Source organism: Fusarium sambucinum, chromosome III (assembly GCF_050947815.1).
Source record: "Fusarium sambucinum isolate potato_lamoka chromosome III, whole genome shotgun sequence".
NCBI classification, from domain to species: domain Eukaryota; kingdom Fungi; phylum Ascomycota; class Sordariomycetes; order Hypocreales; family Nectriaceae; genus Fusarium; species Fusarium sambucinum.
Genome location: NC_139292.1, coordinates 6,874,359 through 6,893,267, shown reverse-complemented (window position 1 = coordinate 6,893,267; position 18,909 = coordinate 6,874,359). Strand labels below are relative to the sequence as shown.

The 18,909-nt window shown below is 47.2% G+C and overlaps 5 protein-coding genes across 5 annotated transcripts; 3 read left to right on the top strand and 2 right to left on the bottom strand.

Moving 5' to 3' along the window:
- Window positions 1–1,455: 1,455 nt before the first annotated feature.
- FSST1_012461 (glyoxal oxidase N-terminus-domain-containing protein) lies at window positions 1,456–4,299 on the top strand (the record flags this gene model as incomplete). The annotated part of the gene is made up of 3 exons (XM_083235690.1): window positions 1,456–1,720; window positions 1,810–3,563; window positions 3,613–4,299. The coding sequence occupies 3 exons, from the start codon at window positions 1,456–1,458 to the stop codon at window positions 4,297–4,299; spliced, it is 2,706 nt and encodes a 901-aa protein (XP_083082157.1).
- A 2,566-nt stretch (window positions 4,300–6,865) lies between these two features.
- On the bottom strand, window positions 6,866–8,476 carry FSST1_012460 (uncharacterized protein; the record flags this gene model as incomplete). Its single annotated transcript, XM_083235689.1, has 3 exons — window positions 6,866–7,307; window positions 7,364–7,981; window positions 8,031–8,476. 3 exons carry the CDS (start codon window positions 8,474–8,476, stop codon window positions 6,866–6,868), a joined length of 1,506 nt encoding a protein of 501 aa, XP_083082156.1.
- Window positions 8,477–11,378: 2,902 nt separating this feature from the next.
- On the top strand, window positions 11,379–12,487 carry FSST1_012459 (alpha carbonic anhydrase; the record flags this gene model as incomplete). Its single annotated transcript, XM_083235688.1, has 3 exons — window positions 11,379–11,525; window positions 11,577–12,256; window positions 12,307–12,487. The coding sequence occupies 3 exons, from the start codon at window positions 11,379–11,381 to the stop codon at window positions 12,485–12,487; spliced, it is 1,008 nt and encodes a 335-aa protein (XP_083082155.1).
- A 1,451-nt stretch (window positions 12,488–13,938) lies between these two features.
- Window positions 13,939–15,822, top strand: FSST1_012458 (uncharacterized protein; the record flags this gene model as incomplete). Its single annotated transcript, XM_083235687.1, has 4 exons — window positions 13,939–14,104; window positions 14,152–14,647; window positions 14,698–15,269; window positions 15,326–15,822. The coding sequence occupies 4 exons, from the start codon at window positions 13,939–13,941 to the stop codon at window positions 15,820–15,822; spliced, it is 1,731 nt and encodes a 576-aa protein (XP_083082154.1).
- A 170-nt stretch (window positions 15,823–15,992) lies between these two features.
- Window positions 15,993–16,757, bottom strand: FSST1_012457 (uncharacterized protein; the record flags this gene model as incomplete). The annotated part of the gene is made up of 1 exon (XM_083235685.1): window positions 15,993–16,757. The coding sequence occupies one exon, from the start codon at window positions 16,755–16,757 to the stop codon at window positions 15,993–15,995; it is 765 nt and encodes a 254-aa protein (XP_083082153.1).
- Window positions 16,758–18,909: the final 2,152 nt, after the last annotated feature.

The window sequence follows — 18,909 nt, the reverse complement described above, 5'->3', positions numbered from 1 at the left end:
ATAAGACCCTGGCTAAGCGCTCGTAACCTGTAAACCTGATAAAATATCTTTTGATGCAGATGCAGCCTCCCCTGTCTAGATAGGAGAACTTTTGCCTGCAGCCAAGGCTCGTGTTTTTTTCTTGGTTCATGATTCTCTCATATCCAGTGTCTCTCGGTGTGGGTTACATTTATACCAGGCCAGGGGTTTCTTGGTGGCATCCACTTCCCTCGGTTATTTTCTTTTGGCCAACCGGGCCAACACCATGTTTTCCTTCCGAACTGCCAAATCGAGCAGGGGTAATTGGTTCAACGTGCAGCAGTTATCTGTGCTGTACATATCTTTTACCCGCCCAATTACGGTGGAGGAACGCTATGTCCGAGTCCCCTGAACCTTGGTCCAAGAGAAATGATATTGTGATACAGTCCGTCTCTCTTAGACCCAACTCCAATTTGCCTGATGGATAGTGGTTAAAAAAGACCTTTCCCTAGTTTGGTTTTAACCTTATCCTGGATAACTCTACGGAGAATAGACTAAACCAACCAACGTTTTAGGCTGGCCCCAAGATAGAAAGTCTCAGACATGTCAATTGGCCCAACTCGTTCCTCAACTGCTCTCCACAAACGAAGGTTCAGGGGTTCAGGTGATGGTCCATGACTCCACCCACTCTCGTACAGATCGAGAGATTAGCAGCCTTCTTGGCTGCCAGCCTGGATACCCGCTGAGATCCCAGCCCTGACCCTGTCGATCAAGTTGCAACACCTCAGGCTTACCGTGAACCCTTCCTCTCGCCCAAGTAGAACCCCAAAATGTCGGCCTACAGCACAAACCCCATCACAAGGCTGAGCCGAGTTGGCGCCGGTCAGCAATTTATTGAAGACCTTTTGCCAAGACATGTCTGGTTGTCTCAACCCTTTGGGCCAAAATGGATCCAATATGCAGTAATACTGGCCTGATCCACCGGCAGGCTATCCTCTCAAACTGCTTTTTCTGATCACAAGGCTCTAGGCGTAAGATGTTCTACTACTCTACTGTGTCCACGCGCCCGTTGACCTGCATAATCACAAGCACTTTTCAGTTCCGCGTGCACAATAGTAAGAATCTTAATTGTATTAGGGATGGGATAATGGGCTGACTCTTAGACTATTGAATAGCTAGTGTATAGGAAAGGGGCGGAATCAAAGGGTAGAGGGATGTGGGCGCGAAAAAGGTAAGAAACTTTCCTATCCTCGGGTATGAGGACAAGTCATATATGTACTGAACCACCATGTCACTTTCTCCTTCTGATTTTCTGCATTGCATGGGGATTCATTCCTTCGTTCACAACAGAGTTCCAGCCCTTCTGCACATCGCATCCCGCTTCACAGTATCCCACTCATTTCCTTCGCTTTTATCCAAGTCTTTCGTTTTTGTTTGTCTGTATTGTCTTCCACGCCCCTCTTCTGCTTCTGTCACCTCGTACGGCATTCAGCCAACATGCTGGTGCTTCGTTTTGCCGCGCTCGCCGCAGCGTCCCTTCCCTTGACTTCTGCGGGCGCCATCTTCCGCAGGGATCTAACGGCGCCCGAATCGCCACGCGAGGGCTGGAGCTACTTGGGCTGCTTCATTGATAGCACATCCAAGCGCGCTCTCGATGGCCCTGTTCACTATGATGAAACTGGCCTCACAGCTGAGACTTGCGTCGCCCATTGCGTCGGTCTCGGCTATGCATTCGCAGGCATGGAGTACTCAAAGGAGTGCTGTAAGTAAACCCTCTTTTTTTGGGATATGCATGCAGTGTGTCTATAAATATTGACCGATTTTGTGACTGACCTGTGATTTTGTGACTAGTCTGCGGCAGCAAGAGGCCCACTACAAAGACAGATGAATCTGATTGTAACATGCCCTGCAGTGGCGATGATGAGCAGCCTTGCGGCGCTGGCGACAGGTTGACTGTCTTTGGCAAGGCTTCAGCTGGTGGATCTTCTGTTCCTTCAGGATCCCCCACTGAGACCGTTTCCGCCACTGCCTCTGCCTCCGGAACTACCGCTCCCGTCGCCACTGACTTGCCTGGAACCTGGTCTTATGCAGGTTGCTACACTGATCCGCCGGGCCGTGCCTTGCAAGCAGCCGGAACTTCAAAGGACATGACTCCCCAGAAGTGTATCGCCACTTGCATCGCGGACGGCTTCAAGATTGCCGGTGTGGAGTATGCAGAGGAGTGCTTCTGTGGCAATGCTCTTAACAATGCTGCTTCCAAGGTCAAGGAGTCTGACTGCAACATGCCTTGCGCGGGCGACAGCAGCCAGATGTGCGGTGCTGGCAGTCGTCTGTCGCTTTACTCCGATGGAGACTTTGAGATCTACCCCATCCCTGTTGCCAAGGAGGACGACCTTCCTGGTGATTGGGAGTACAAGGGCTGTGTCTTTGATAACAACAACCCCTACCTTCTTGAGTGGCTCTATGAGGACGCCAGCAACTATGCTACGAGTAACATGACCATCGAGACTTGTCTCCTCCGCTGCCAGAAGTTCGGTTACTCCGCTGGTGGTGTCGAGTACGGTCGCCAATGTGTCTGCGGTGATCTTAAAGCTGTCGAGGCCAGGGGTGATGTCTGGAAGGACGACAGTTTCTGCAGCATGGCCTGTCCTGGTGATCGCAACACCACATGCGGTGCTGGAAACCACATCAACTACTATGAGTGGACTGGTGAATCTCTCAACACCTTCCACTACGCATCTGGTCCCAAGGCTGGGCGATACGACCACTTTTCTACTTCTCCCATCATTCCCCTTATCAGCTCTGTTGGTATCAACGACAAGGTTGTTTTCGTCGAGAAGCACGGTACGTCTGATGACGACACTGAGGGCTCTTTCGAGTTTGACTACACCACCAACATCTATCGTGAACTCGCTCTCAAGACTGATGTCTTCTGCTCTGCTTCCTTCACTCTCCCTGACAAGGCTGGTCGTATCATCAACATTGGTGGCTGGTCTGCCGAGTCAGTCTACGGTATTCGTTTCTTCACTCCTGATTCTCCCCAAGGTATTGACAATGGCACCAACGTCTGGGAAGAGGATTACTCGCAGCTGCGACTCTTTGATCCTCGCTGGTATCCCACTGCTCTTGTCCTTTCCAATGGTTCCATTCTTGCTATGGGTGGCGAGTCTGGCTCCGATGCTCCCATTGTTCCCACCGCTGAAGTCCTTCCTCACCCTGCTGGCGTGACAGAGTCGACTTACCTTGACTACCTTGAGCGTGCTGAGAACATTGGTCGAACCAACTCTTACCCTCACATGGCTATTTTGCCTTCTGGTAACATTTTCTTTACTCAATTTAATGAGTCTCGTCTTCTTTCTCAGACCGACTTCCAGTCTATCAAGAAGCTGCCTGACATGCCTGGTCAAGTCGATAACCCTTTGACTGGTCGCAACTATCCTCTTCAGGGTACCATGATGGTCTTGCCTCACAAGGCTCCTTACAGTGATCCTGTCGAGGTTCTCATCTGTGGTGGTACTACCCATGAGCCTGGTAATGAAGCTCTCGACAACTGTGTCTTGATGGCACCTGATGTTGAGGGTGCTGAGTGGACCATCGAGCGTATGGTAAGTGATCATTTTCTCCGCACACAATGACAAATGCTAACAGCCACAGCCCTCCAAGCGTGTCATGCCCAACATGGTCGCCCTCCCCGATGGCCGCTATCTCATCCTCGGTGGAGCCCAAGTCGGTCGCGGTGGCTTCGGTCTCGCTGACAATGCCAACTTGAACGCCGTCATGTACGATCCCGAGGAGCCTCTCGGCCAGCGCATGACCGTCCTTGCCAACACCACCATCGCCCGCATGTACCACTCTGAAGCTGTCCTCCTCAGCGACGGAAAGATTCTTGTCTCTGGCTCTGACCCTCAGGATCAGGGTAAGCATCCTCAGGAGAAGCGCATTGAGTACTTCTGGCCCGACTACCTCCTGTCCGGTGCTACTCAGCCCAACTTTACCATCTCCGACCGTGACTGGGTCTATGGTGAGAGCTACACTTTTACTCTCACCTCTGATCTTGAGGAGGGTGCTTCCAACCTTCGCGTCTCCCTCATGGCTTCTGTTGGTGCCACTCACGGTGTGAGCATGGGTCAGCGTACCTTGTTCCCTGAGTTTTCATGCTCTGGCAACACTTGCAGCGTGACTGCACCTCCCAATGCCTTTGTCAGTCCTCCTTCTTGGTACCAGATGTTTGTGCTTGATGGACCTACTCCTTCGCACGCCATTTGGGTCCGCATTGGAGGTGATCCAGGCCGTCTTGGTGACTGGCCCAAGCTTCCTGGCTTCACTCCTCCTGGTGTTTAATTCAACCATATCTTCTTTTATTACTATTACTTCATTGTCTGTCTTTAACTATTATTTCTTCTTGGTCAGAAGCGACGGCTTCTACGATTGGATGGCGTTCCTGACGGAGCATACGATGGTGGACGATAATCCTGAATTGTATCTCATTTGTATGCATTTATCGTGTATGTACTTGATATTGCCTCTAATACATGTACGATACACTTTTGAACGTGGACATCGTTGAGTTGAGTGAATTCGGTGACATTGAGTTGAGACGATGAAGTGGCGCACAAATGGATCGTCGCTTGACACGCCTAAAGTCTAAGAGTCGAGATGAGGTGAGATGAAGTGACAGCCGATGAGATACGATGAAATAAAGTATGATGAGGTGAGATGTTTATTTGTCTTGTGGCGCTCCCTCCCTGCAACGTAACTCAACACACGTGGTGTCAGATAAATTATGTTACACCTGTCAGAGACCCTACGCGCGTGCAGACGCGGTGAAACCATGATGTAATGGACATGTTTGTGGAGCACGACATTTACTGATTCAAGTCTGGAACGGGGAAAACGCGGTGCAAAGCTTGCAAGTGGAAAGAGTCGCGTTGTCATTGGAAGGAAAAGAGAAGGTTGGGAGTAGTAACGCGATGCAAATTTAGTACCGTGGAAGACTCGCGCTGAGACACTGCCCTGGAACGCGTCTTGGGGAGCTTTGACCGCTGAATTTTCAGTGGCTTCAGATGTAGGGTAGTTTCAACGGATTGACAATAGAGGAATAAATCGATCCAGCAGTAGATGAGATTATTTTAATAGTAAATGAATGCATAAGATATAGTTCTTGAAATTTGAACTTATGTTTAAGCCTTTTTCTGCAATGATTTAGACGTGTTAGGGTGTTGATGGAAATTTACATCTTTTTATGTTGATTCCCATGTTTAGTTTGTATGCTACTTGTAAAAGTTTCACTGTCAAGAGGCTGTTTTATACTTTTTTACCTGTAAACAACATGTGACGCACCAGATCTTTCAGATTACAATGCATCCAGCAGTTCCAAGGTATTTTACAGTAACTATTGACATATATATCACCTTAGACAGGTGTCTGGACTAGTTGTTCTCAACCTGGTGGACATATTCCCCAAGACTGCTAGACAAAAGTATCCAATCACAAGGCAAGATGGCCGAGCGGTCTAAGGCGCTGTGTTCAGGTTCTATTCGAACTAGTAACGATTCGCAGTCTCGAAAGGGGCCTGGGTTCGAATCCCAGTCTTGTCAGCTATTTTTGACTCGTGTCTCAACTTGGGACGCGATTTACTTTTGCCAATCTGATTGACTCAACGAGACACCCATCCGTTGAGTGCATAGGTTGATTGACAATGTTATTTCCCAGTAAAGTCGACAATAGCTAACTCGAGAGAACAGGAATGAAGGTCTGTGAATTGCGCTCTTTGACATGTCCCTACACTGGGAACAGTGCTCCCTCCATACCGACGGTGGGGTTTCCCCAGCGCAATTCCCATCGCATTCTTCAACATGGCTGTATAACTATAAAATTAGACAAGCACCAGACGCGAAATGGCACTGGCTCACAGATCATCGCGGTGTTGACCTGTTGTATCTGCACAACGGCATTTTATCCAGGGATATTTCCATTTCACATCACCATACATTCGCGTGCCTGGATTCGGCATGGGAGGGTCCTGTCCCGTTTCATCACATTTTCTGTACCGCTCAGCCGGACAAACTCCACGTTGTCTCTCTTGGCTACCTACTAATGATGTGATGATTCATCCACGAGCAGTTCATCACGCACACGCATATTCTCAACCATCGCCGCCCTCAGCCAATCCCCACAAGGTAGTCAACTATCTAGATGGCGCCGCGTTGGTTCAGTGGTAGAGCGTGTCACTAGTAATGACAAGGTCCAAGGTTCGGTCCCTTGACGTCGCAGAGACAGAGTCGGAATATACGACGATTGCTTTTTGCTTCTCGAGATGCTGAGTGTAGTATGTGAGAATTGGGAGAGTGTTCGTGACCGTGCAACGGCTTCTGTTGATGAATAAAATTTAGAGTATGTGGCAAGCTACTGGCAATTATTTACAGTCGCTTGCAAGTCTGATTCCTTAACGTAAATGTTTTTGCCTTCTAAGCTCATTACTTCGCGGACATTGAACATATACCGACCTCCTGGTGCATTATTTGGGTGGAGTTGTTAGATCTCGCGAAGTTCGTGGAATCAGCTGGGGAGGGCATGAATCGACCGATAAGCAAATTCCTGTCATAGTCGGTGTGGCTCAGTTGGTTAGAGCGTTGGTCTCATATCTACCGTTGATTCGGTTCAAGTATGACTTGGTTAAACACCAGGGTTATCCAAAGGTCGAGAGTTCGAGCCTCTCCACCGACAAAGCTTTTGCCTTTTTGAACCTTTAATCATGGATCTAACATTCCTTCAATAGCACATCTATTGACCATTCGGCCTTGTAATCCCATCTGTCTACCTGCGACATTTATAACTAGAGCCTTACCGTTTTTTATCCTAATTGTTTTTCCATAGGTACCTAGTAAATGTTAATTAATGTCTACCCTCACACCGTCCCACCCAGTCGTGATATCCATCGTTCTATTGGTTGGAGAGGGTATGCCGGAAGGCGAAATAGAGTCCGACTCCTGTCTGTTGTGTCGAGATGCCATAGCGACTTGAGATCGCTCTTGAAATTGATCATATGATATGACGTGTCTTCTCCAGTGAGGCTCTCGGTTGCTCGGGCTTTTTTCAAGATAAGGTGAACTCTCACAAAGCCTTGAACATCTTCATCATCTGAATTATAACCTGCACTCAATGGAAGTGGCCCTATTTCTGGTCTCGCTTGAGGGCTGGGATTGTTCGATCCGTGGCACCTTGTGTATACCTGCTCGTGTGAAGTGGTTTTTGAGTGGCTGGTTCCTGCCGGGAATTCTGAAACCTGGTGCGGTCCGCCAATGGGGTTAAGTTCAATCACCCTTGTGAAGAATCTTCCACAGGTCTGGCTAAATATTCAGTTAGTCAACGATCTTAAAATGGAAAATACAAATAAACTTTCCACTTTATCTCGACCCCAGCTGACACTATGCTGTCTGGAAGGGTCTTACAAAAAGGGCAGCTCGGTGCCGCCTTCCCATTTGTGTCATTGCCATCAGCTTCAATACATATCAAGCTCATGTTGACCTTCTGATATGGCAAAAAAGCACTGTCCCACGACATTGACCCATTTATCTCTCTATGGGTCTTGTTTTCCCGCAGTGTGTAACGCTTCTGCTGGACCCGACGGGAACCTTTCTTCCCCTTGAAACGTTCACTGAGTATAAACTCAAGTATCTCCCAAGAGGTGATAGTTTTTAGATGAATGGGAAAGACCCTTCCCGTGATATCTTCCAAGATGAAATGTTCGTCGCTTGGTCCTCTGTCAAGGCGCGTCATGATAGCCCTGATGCTGCTGAGATCGCCTGCCATCTCCTGTATCATAGAAGAAACCCGGCCTGTGGTTATCCTGAGCTGTACACCTAAGCTACAGAGAACCTCCAGTCTTGAAATTATGCTTCGACCTATGAAGTCGAGGAAGCTTTCCAACCGCACTTCTGATTGACGAATTAAGGTGGCTGTGCGACCCTCGGCAGCGGATTGTTCTCGAACTAGCGATTCATGGTTTCTTTGCAACAATTGTCTACTAAAGTTGACAAGATGCAAATCGTGAAGGTAGGAAATCCACTTACACTGTCATCACTTCCAAAACTACTTTAAGCGCCATGGTATATCCCATCACCTCGGTCCGAAATTTGTCGATGTCCTTTTCATTCAGTTTCCATTGGGCCTTCCGCCACATGCCGCTCAACGAAACCTTCTTTACTGAAGCACTGTTACCCAAGGTTGGTTCATACTTGCTAATTTGGCCCAGGAAGCCAGCCAAACAACTGTTGGTCTGTGCCACTGTTTCAAGCACAATTGCTGAGGTACCCTCTAGGAAATAAGTTAAACCAGGGTTGCTGAATGTCTGCTGTACGGCGTCTAGTGTTTGGCCGAGGGTATTGAGTTGCTGTACCAGCTCTCGGTACTCTTTGGCGGACCCACGCGAGTCGTCAAGGGCAGCGATGATGTCCTTGATCAGAGCAGCGATTGAAATGAAGTCACCGACGGCCCCTGCAGTTAGTGCAAACTCCATGACCAGCTTTTGTGAACAAGGATTGAATCAATTGTTCCTGAACTGACAATCGTAAGCGATGGACAGTTGCAGGAAAAAGCTGACTGAGGGGGAAGGAAGACTCTGTGGTCGGTTGGAGTAAAAACACTGAAACGTGTCACACAAAGGCGTTTGCCTAGGCACTGGCGAATCACGAGACATATGCCATATACGGTCTGGTTGGCTCATTTGAAGCGAATGTGCATTAGGCACCTCGTGTAGTGCATACTGTCACGAGGCAATGCAACCGAGGATCTCTGTGACAAGTCTTAAGGGCCTGATATATATAAAGTATCTGTGGGAAGAAATAAAAGCTAGACAAGATCCTTTGAAGTTTAAGTTAGGTATTATACTAGATGAACTTTTATAAGAACAATGTTACTTCTTTAAGCCTCTCTGACTTCTCTGACTAAAAGCTGCAAGGCGAAGGGAGGAGTCAGTAGCAGACTTTAGGAATCGTGAAAAAATACTAGATACTGAATGCATGTTGGATATTCCGATGTCTCGCCGCACAAATGTTCCCGTCCTGTACCGTGATTTGCGGACTACTTTCAACAATCCGATAAGGCGTGGTGGCGGAGTGGTCTAACGCGATAGACTAGAAATCTATTCTCCTCGGAGGCGTCTGTTCGAATCAGGCCCACGTCGACTGGAAAACAGTCGGGCTCTTCAAGAGTCCTTGACTCACATTTTTATTTTTGTCCATTTTCGCAATAGTATAGTATTCCTGTAATAAATAGCCTTGCGCTCTTCTTTTATGATGGCTCTATGGTGTATAAGTAGTGAGCACTGAGAATTTAACAGTTCTGATTCGTGGCTGCGATAGGTAGAAGTGGATATTTTTACAGTCTCATCAATAGGTAACTATCACACAGGTTAACACTCTAACAGATTGCAATAAATGTCCAGAGAGCTAAAGGCAAAGACAGCTTGAAAGTCTAGTGACTCGTCAAAGTTTAAGCGTCGGAATAGACCGCCAAGAGCCAAGTCCAGCTGATTCCTTGAGTCTTGATATTACACTAGCCGAGAGATAACCTTGTCTTGGCTTCAGTACCGCATCGCGGCAGTACAACTTCCATGTTACGCCAAGATGTAAGTGCCCTTTCTTTAGAAGATTTAGAACTCTGTTCATCACAGTAGCCCAATGGGTAGCGATGTCAAGTAGCATGGTCAGTACAATGCGAATAGTCCTCCTTGCTCTGAGTCTCGGAGACAGCAAAAGCCATGATGAGGCAACGCAGAAATAGCATCTCCCAGGTTCTTTGACAAGAGTAGGAACTTGCCAAGGCGCGATAGTTCCTTTTGAACTCGGTATGTTGAACAACCGCTTTATTTATATCCCACTATCTATCTTTTAGCTTTGCTGTGACCTCGAGATCGTCGTTACACGCGGCAGATATGGAACATTCCGTCTACTGGGGTTGAGTCTCTGCTACGTCTGCGACCCAGTCATTTGCCATCGCGATAACCCCATGCAAATCATATTTCTTTTTCACCGGTTGTGGAGTGCTTGCGGAGTCATGCCTATCATATGCCTCGAGTCTGTCTTCCCCGAGGCTTAATGTTCTTATCTCCACATAAGTACTACATCGCAGTTGGGCAACCTATCTTAAGTCTATAGTGATTGAATTATTGAACATGGAACTCATGTCAAGACTCCCACATACCGATAATAAGACGGAAGCGTAAAGGTCCTACCTAGCCCTTTTCAGCCTCACCCCCGACACTGGTGACATATCCAGGCTTGGAAACATTTAATATATATATATATAGAAGAAGAGGGAGCCCATAAAACAAAGATTCACGTTTCGTTCATACGAAAGTAACCCCGTGAGTTATTTTTGATATCTATCTTCTTAAAAATGCCTTGTCTCTTTGGTTCATGTTTTGTCTTTGACCGGTTAGCCATATCTCCTTGTCACACGAAACCGTTGAATTCACGTCATTATCGGAAGAGAAATCCTTGTCGAGGTCGCAATCGATAGTGTGTTCCCCCTGTAAGCCTTTCGGTTGGGAGTTTCGCCGTTTCAAATGTCCGATCCTAAACCATTATAATGCTGAAACGGTTTTGGCTTGGCGCTTACAACGGGACGAATAAGTCTAGAACCCCAGAAATCAGACCACTTTCCAGAATGAACCCTGCAGATAGATAATGCCCGCCGATGATTGAACTGTCACTAATGAAATGGAGTAAGTTAGGGGTTAAGCTTAACATCAACTCTAATTATTAATTTATCGTCGATTAGATGCTTGCGTTGGCGCATTGTTCATCAACGAGTGGTATGACAATAAATATTATCTTGAAGACTAATTGATAGTAATTCAACTAAAACAAGAGGATCTACGTTTATTCCCAAACCATGTTCGGATAAGGGCATCTGTCAAAATCTTGGCGTACATCCCCCGTGCCTGAAACCGGACACGATACTATCCCCAGTAGGTCAGCTCCTGGCGACAAGACCTGCGACACAGACTATCCCAATGTGACGACCACCATATGCTCCAAACTTAGGCTTTAAGGTTACTGTGAAGCATACCTGACTGGAGCCACAGCTAGTAGTCAGCGGAAAGGCCTTCTCACCCCTAACGGTGGAGGGTTTCAACGACGGAATATTATCTGTTTTAATTAATATAGCATACTAGAACAGTCTAGCCTATGCCTCCTCTCCTTGTATTAAAACACTTGATCCTGCCTCAACCTGCTGATTTTTAGACATCATCGTTCGATTTCTTTCCTCTGTCTTTGTCGTTTCCTTTCAGCTACTCTAATTGTTCCGTTCTTGAGGCTGGCCTCTATTTTTGTTTGTTTCGATAAACTAATATTTTGTTTTGTTTTATACATACATCTCTTTTATTACCTTGTATAACCGGTACTACTATCACAATGGCTGGATCCATCACTCTTCGAGCTCTTCTCCTTGGCGCCTTTGCCTCCAAGGCATTGGCGTCTTGTGCTTACGGAACTCTTCTGCACCCCAGAGCCGAGGATGGCACTGTTGAGGTTAATACTTTTGGCTACACTGGACAGATTGTAAGTTGACATGAGATAAACTGACTTGGAAGGTATACTGACGGTTAATAGGGACCTACCAACTGGGTTGCTCTCGATCCTGCAGCCAACGCTGTCTGCTCTACTGGTGTTAACCAGTCCCCCATCGACATGGTCCCCGGCGCCAACGCAATGATCCCTGCCTCTCAACTGAACCTCGAGATCCCCGACATGACCGAAGGAACCGAGTTCGAGAACCTTGGCACAACCGTCGAGGTCATCGCCGGACAGGGTAGCATGCGATTCGGCAACACTAGCTTCACTCTCCAGCAATTCCACTTCCACTTGCCCAGTGAGCATCTCGATGCCGGAAAGAGCCAGGCCATGGAGATGCACATGGTTTGGGAAAGTGAAGATGCCAAGATTGCTGTTGTTGGTGTCTTTATCGATGTTGAGGATGGAGCTGGTGGAAGCACCCCTACTCCTCCTGGAAACTCCACTGGCGCTACTCTTAAGAAGAAGGATGGTTTTGTCAAGATGGTCCGCAAGAGCACACCTCACACTCACGATCACGACAAGCGACAACTTCCTGCCGTTGGAGGTTCTTTCTTCCACGTCAACGCCCCCGCCACTGCCGCCACCAGCTCTTCCAACCTTTTGGAGACAGTCTTCAGCTCCGTTGGTGAGATCACTGAGCCTGGAACTCTCACCAAGACCAAGTCTCTCAACATGGCTGAGCTTGTCAGCACTCTTGCCGCCGGTTCTTTCCAGACGTAAGTAAGCCCTAAATGATGAGACGAGACAGAAGCTAACAATATCTTAGTTACGAGGGATCCCTGACCACTCCTCCCTGCAGTGAGGGTGTCCGATGGTTGGTTTCCGACCAGAAGCTTGCCATCAAGACCTCCACATTCAACAGTGTTCGCGATGTCATTGGCTTCAACTCCAGATTCCCTCAGGGTGCTCTTGGCGAGCCCAACGCTCTGTCTGTACTGATGGCCTAAGTTATGAATTTATGTTTAGACAATGAAACAGTGTGTGTTGTAATTAGCATACATGGCTGAACATTGTGGAGATGATAGTAGACACAGGCAACAAGTTAAAATAAAAGAGAACAGAATGGTGATCAAACAAAAGTTCAATCGATTGATGCAGTAATTTGTGAGAAAATGCAAAAAAAGAATTGCCTGCGTATCGCAGGTGGCTGGATCTCTCCCGCCGGGAATTGAACCCGGGTCTCAAGCGTGACAAGCTTGCATACTGACCACTATACTACGGAAGATAACAGGTGTGGACACCTGAGTAGTTGGTTATTGGTTGGATTCGCTGCTGATTCTGGAAGTTATATACCCTTGTTTGTTCTTAAGGACTATAGCAGACAACAATCTTTTGAACGGCTATATAAGTAACGCTATTTGGGATATCCATAAACCACCACATGAGTACTACTAGACCGAGACTACATAAGCTATCTCTGAGAAAGAGAATCTTGGAATGAGCGCACTCTAAGACATGTGTCTCTCCTCTTTATGGTTTATCACATTCCGTTCTATATTCATATGATATCTGTATGCTTCGAGACAAGAAAGGTTTTAGCTTTCTTTGCTGCAAATTCCCCCGCTTCTCCTATTGCATCCTGTTGACATGAGCGCGAGCCTTTCTTCACGAAGCCGGAGGATGCAGTCCACAGATCCAGCCTCAACTCTCCCGACCACAACGACGGCGAAGACGAAGAAGTCGGCTCCTTATAATCACGACTTCAATGTACATTTAACCAAGCATTACATCCATTCGACCTACCCTTCCCGAAAGCCGGATTTGGAAGACATAAAGGCGCGATTAGCAGTACCGAGGCCGTCACTCTCGCCTTTTGGTTCTCATTGCATCTTTGCTACTGGCTCTTAAACCTTTAATATTAACTTTACAGATTCTACATAAGATTAATGCTTAATATCGTGAAAGGGGAAGTATGCAATAAAAACACAATATTAACCTGGTCTTACTCCAGAAAGAATATGGCGTAAAGTGAAATTTCCAGGTGGAATGATTAGCGCCAGCCTGACATAGTGGTGGCCTTAACTTGCTTCTCCAGAGTTATTGTTTAAGGCGCTTAAAGAACTTGTCTTCTGCTCGGTAGTAATGAGTCAATGAAGTCCCGTTCTTTTTATTCTGATTGGCCTTAAACCCTTTTTGTGACCCCTCCGAAGCGCTTCGACGCTCAAAAAGATAGATAATGGCCCAATAGTGATTGCAACTGTGAGACAACAGAAGCAGGCTGAAAATACAGTACGGTGAGCCCTGAAAGACGCTATGCCAGGTTGAGCGTGCCAGGCTTCAGCTCGTCTTGGCATCTGCACATTCTGTGACTCTTAAAAGAGCATCCTCCTGCAGCCTGATTTCGTCGGCGACGTTTTTCTCTTGAAACAGAAAAGATTGCTGATTACCACTATCAACAATGGAAGCTTCTTCCCGTCTACTTCCCAGAGACCCTGGAAGCTTGGAAGATATTGAACTTCAACAGCGTCCACTCGCATGTTCAACCCCACACATAACCACAGGACTCCAGAGAACCAAGAGGTCATACAAAGTCTTCTTTTCAATGATTATCTTCTGGATTTGTGGTAAACAGTCTACGCTCAGCCTTGGAAACACAAGCTTACCGCTATAGGCCTGGCTTTTGTCATAGGCCACCATTACTTCTTCATTAGGCTTGACCAGAAGACGGTTAAGGAAACACTAAGCCAAAACCATCAAAGCGCGGCAGCAAACTTCTTTGCTCTCTTTGTCGACGTTAGTCTCATTGCAGGTCTCGGAGTTGCCTATAATCAGATCCTCTGGAGCCTCCTACGCGAAAAGGCATTTTCAACCCAAGTCATAGATAAATTGGTTCACCTACATGGTAGCCCATGGGAGTTGATACACCCGAGCATTTTGCGGCGGCTGTTGCACGTCAAAAGACTTGCGGTAATTACTCTTCTCTGCGCGGGGATCCCATTTGCACTCGTCTTCCCACCTGGCGCGGTGACCACCGATTTTCAGAATCAGCTGGAGGAAACGTTGCAAAACGTCAGAACGATGAATATAAGTGACTATGGAAATGGAACAATTCAACAGTTTGTTGAACATTCACTCTTTGAGGTGAACGGCGACTTGAACTATAACCAGTAACAACGTCCTCCAGTAAAGGCATTGTCAAAATGCTGACTCTTTCCAGATTATGGGTAAGACCGAAACTCAAGGCAATGGCTGCTCAGGTCCTGGCCTCAGGCGAGCCAGTCAAATTTGATTCACCTTGTGGTAGCGCGTGCGTTTACAACATTTCTCTCGACGGGCCCAGTTTCCAATGCGAGGAGCCCGAAGAGAAGCCCCAGAAGTGCGGTTTTATCTATGAGGCTGTGGACATGGCTGGATTCCTCCCCAACCCGGTGTATGCCATTGGTTATAACGCCTTCAAGATATCCTGGGACCCAAAGCCAAAGCCAGACGGCTGCGACCTCAAGTCTCGTCGCAGCCTCGTCTGCACCATGAAGCTTGCGACTTACACGCTTCAGATCGAACACTCTTCTGACGCATCGCGCTCGATTGAGACCAAAGTTCACAACTACCGAGATGTGTGGACTAATGATGCTTGGATCCAGGCCCAGTTCTTTTATTACTTTTTCGACGGCTCTGGGCCTCGCACCCAGCCAGCTCATCTAGATGAGTTGCACACTAATTTCACCAATTCTCAAGCATTTGCAATTAGGCAAGTAGCCGTAGATGCCCTGGCGGGTGAAGTCGATCTAAGTAGGTCAACCTATTCTATTGAAAGTGGTTCTGAAATGCTTACTGTCGCTACCTAGTGGTGGATGCTGGTGCACTATCCTTCCATGGAAACGGGACAAAGATCATAGGAAGTCGATATATCGGCCTCGACGATAAATACAACCCCCGATTCAACATTTCAGCAAAAAACATAGAGAACTTCCTACAGGACGTTGTGATTTCGACGTTGTCACTGGGTACCTCGATACATGACGGGGATATCGATGCGTTAGTCGGAACCGAGGTATACCTCTTCAACGAAAAGCGGCAGTTTTACTTGCCTTATGGTTTGTGTCTCGGCGTGGCGCTGGTGATTAGTGCCTATGGCACCTTGTGCTGGTGGCGGAATGGGTCGTCTGCTGGGAATAGCTTCCTCCAGTTCGCGACAACAACAGTTTCAAGTAAGGCTTTGAACAGACTTGCGAGTCAATGTCCGGGAGGGGACGAGGATGTTTCCAAGGAGCTAAATGATCTTGAGCTGAAGTTTGTCAATGGTAGCTTTGTTGCCAGAAACGAAATGATTACTCAGACGTAGAAGAAGCGGATCAGCCTTAGGAGATGGTACAATAGCTAGTGACACGGCTGGAGTATTAGAATCTGGGAAGATTCTGCCCCTGTATTTACCAAGGCATTATGTAACTTGGGGACATCCGTTTCTTGCATTCCTTATTCTTAATAATTGAACCAAAACCTTTCGATAGTACATTACTCTCCCGGGGCAGAAATACCAGAAACTTGCTTACACAAATCCAACAGCTCTTCCTGCTTGCTGACATTATCCGCTCCAGGGTGAGGCGAGCTCTCTCCAGTTGTAGTGACAAAAGCACCAGAGGTAGCCTTTGTCAAAGATCCTTCTCCAGCGACCCAGCTTGCCAATGCCTTGGCCGGCTGGTCCAAGTGTACAGGTGCCGAGCCACCTCCCATCTTCGTCTTTACCCAGCCAGGATGCATGCTAAGGACTTGAATATCAGTCCAGCGTCTGGCAAAGGCTTTTGCGAGCATTGTGTCGTGAAGCTTAGTGTTGCCGTATGAATGCGATTGCGTCGCGTTCTTGAGAGACTCGTCTCCACTATAGTGGCTATCGGAACTCATGAACAACAGTCTACTAGTGGGTTTATCCATGAGAGATGTAAGGATATAAGGCGCCAGTGTGTTGACAGCGAATACAGCTGAGATCTTGTCTGATGTGATCTCCCTGGATGAGGTTGCACCGTAGCCAATACCTGCGTTGTGCACGATGACATCGTAGGGTCCAGCGTCATTGGCTTCCTTGGCCAACTTCTTTGTCTCGTCAATTGACGATAAATCGCCGATAAGAACAGCTTGGGCTTTGGGAATGGCGGCTTTGGCGGATGATGCTCGGTCGGCGTTGCGAGCATGGAGCACGACTTGATGGCCTTGCTCGGCGAGGAGCTTAGCAGCCGCCTGGCCGATGCCGTCGGTGGAGCCTGTGATGAAGACGCGGACCATATTTGTTGCGATTTTGATTAGTTTGATGAGATGGGGTTCTTCTGACTTGTGAAGTGGTGATTAGTTTGGAGTTTTGCGGTCTTTCAACGTACTTTTATATGGGTATGTGCATGATATCATAGAGCCAACGGCGATTACGTCACCTTTGCAGACAACAGACACTGCATCTCATACGATAAGATCAACAACACGAATCTAGGCAAACATCTTTTATTCGAGATTTTCCCCTAACTAGACTCGACAAATACCATTTACAGCCAAAATGTAGCTGAAATTCTTAGCGCCAAGAGATATGCGCCATCTTACGACAGAAGCTTACTCGAAGAATCTTGATTTAGATACTGCTTAGCATTTCCCAAAAAGGACCATAACGGCGAGTTCCTTGGCACTGCCACGAGTCGTATGTAAACCAATCATACAAATCTGACAGGAAAATAGTCGACATCTCGTTTTAGAAGGATTCATCGTTGGCGGACACCGAGGCCGAAATGCAGAGGTTGGCTTCTCTTCCACGCGATTAAATATACTACATACCAAATATGGGAATTGACTAGACAGATTGTCGTGATATTTCCCTCGGCCTACAAGGTTACCGATATTCCACCCCTCTTCTGTTTTACCGACTGGATAGATCCTAAACGTAGCTCTTTAAGCTACGTATTGTCAATAGAGCCTGACCTGCCTGCAGTGCCTATCCGTAGCAATAGACCCAATTTCCGTCGAATTGAGAACGATAACAAGCTAAAGATGGCCCAACTTCAGAAAAGATACGATGCCAAGCTTCAGAAGCAGCATCTTGAGGCAGAATGTATCCGTGAAGAAGACAAGACAGAAATGAGAGAGCAGATGCGGCACAGCGAAGCATTGATTGATGTTATGAAGACAAAAAAAAAAGCAATGATGCCTTCATTAGCATTGGGGGTAAAGTGACGCAGGTTGTTGCTTTGGGAGCTATGGCGGCTCTTGACCCCAACACTATTCCTGTAGTTCTGGCGGCATTAGTAGACTTGGCGAAGGAACGTTAAAAGATCCGAGACTTAGGTATAGTTATTAAATCGTCCAGTATATTGATATCAGCTCAAACCTATTTCCTAGGGCCGACTGTTTGGACTAAAGCAACAGACGAAAGTAACAAGGTAGACACACTGTTAGCGAAATCTGCCGTGAGGGTTACACATAGCCCACGTGGATTGTCACTAAAGGGATTGTCCCCTACTCCAACAATGTCTGCATCTACATCAAGCCTCAAGTCTTGATTGGTAGGCAAATCATGGTCATCTGAATTCTCCCAGCTCCTAACTTGATCTCTCCCTGCATAGAGCTCAACTCGTATGATCTTGGAATGGTTGTCTATTTCTTGTAATGTGGCTGGCTGACCGTGCGGGGAAACGAGCACTTCAAGTCTCGTGGATGCAATTGCGCAGCCGGTGAGTCTGCCGAGAGGAGTCTCCTCTTCCAGCGACCGTAGCGTAGGCAGTGCGAAATGAACCTTGCCAACTCGAGCTGATCCCTCTTTTGATAGATTAGTTAATGCGCTGATGGAACGCCAGGATTAAGAACCTTTTGGGGCAATTATGGCGCCCTGGCTGGATGGCCTGATATCGACTGGAAATTCGCCGTCAGAGATAGCGGCGCTTCCGTGAAGTGATGTCACGACAAACTCGCAGGGACCAGGAAGCGTTGACTGCATTTTGGAAATTTTATGGCGATGATATGGAATGGCATTTGCTAACTGATAAGCTGGATGTGCTGGTGTCAGAGAAGCCTAGTTTATATGAGACAGATGGTGGAGTCCATCGAATGCTCGCCAACAATGGAACGAGGAGAATGCTTTATGTAATACGTATCAAGAGAAATCAAGTGAGACATGATCACTTCAAGGTTGCTCAGCTTCTTCCGGGTTGCACACCATTCTCCCGATTGGTCATTATGCGACGTAGGCGGTCTAAAAAGTCTGTTCTAGAGCCTGCAGTTTTTCAATAGTGGGCAAAAAGTAAGATTTTATGGCGTCGAGATTGTTCAGCTTCTTCTCAGCAGAACAATATCACATTCGAATTGGCTATTATGCCACAGTTGTTGACATAGATTACAGACATTTGGCCAGGTGTCTCTCCGAAAAATAACGGACACACACGAATTGAACTTGACATGT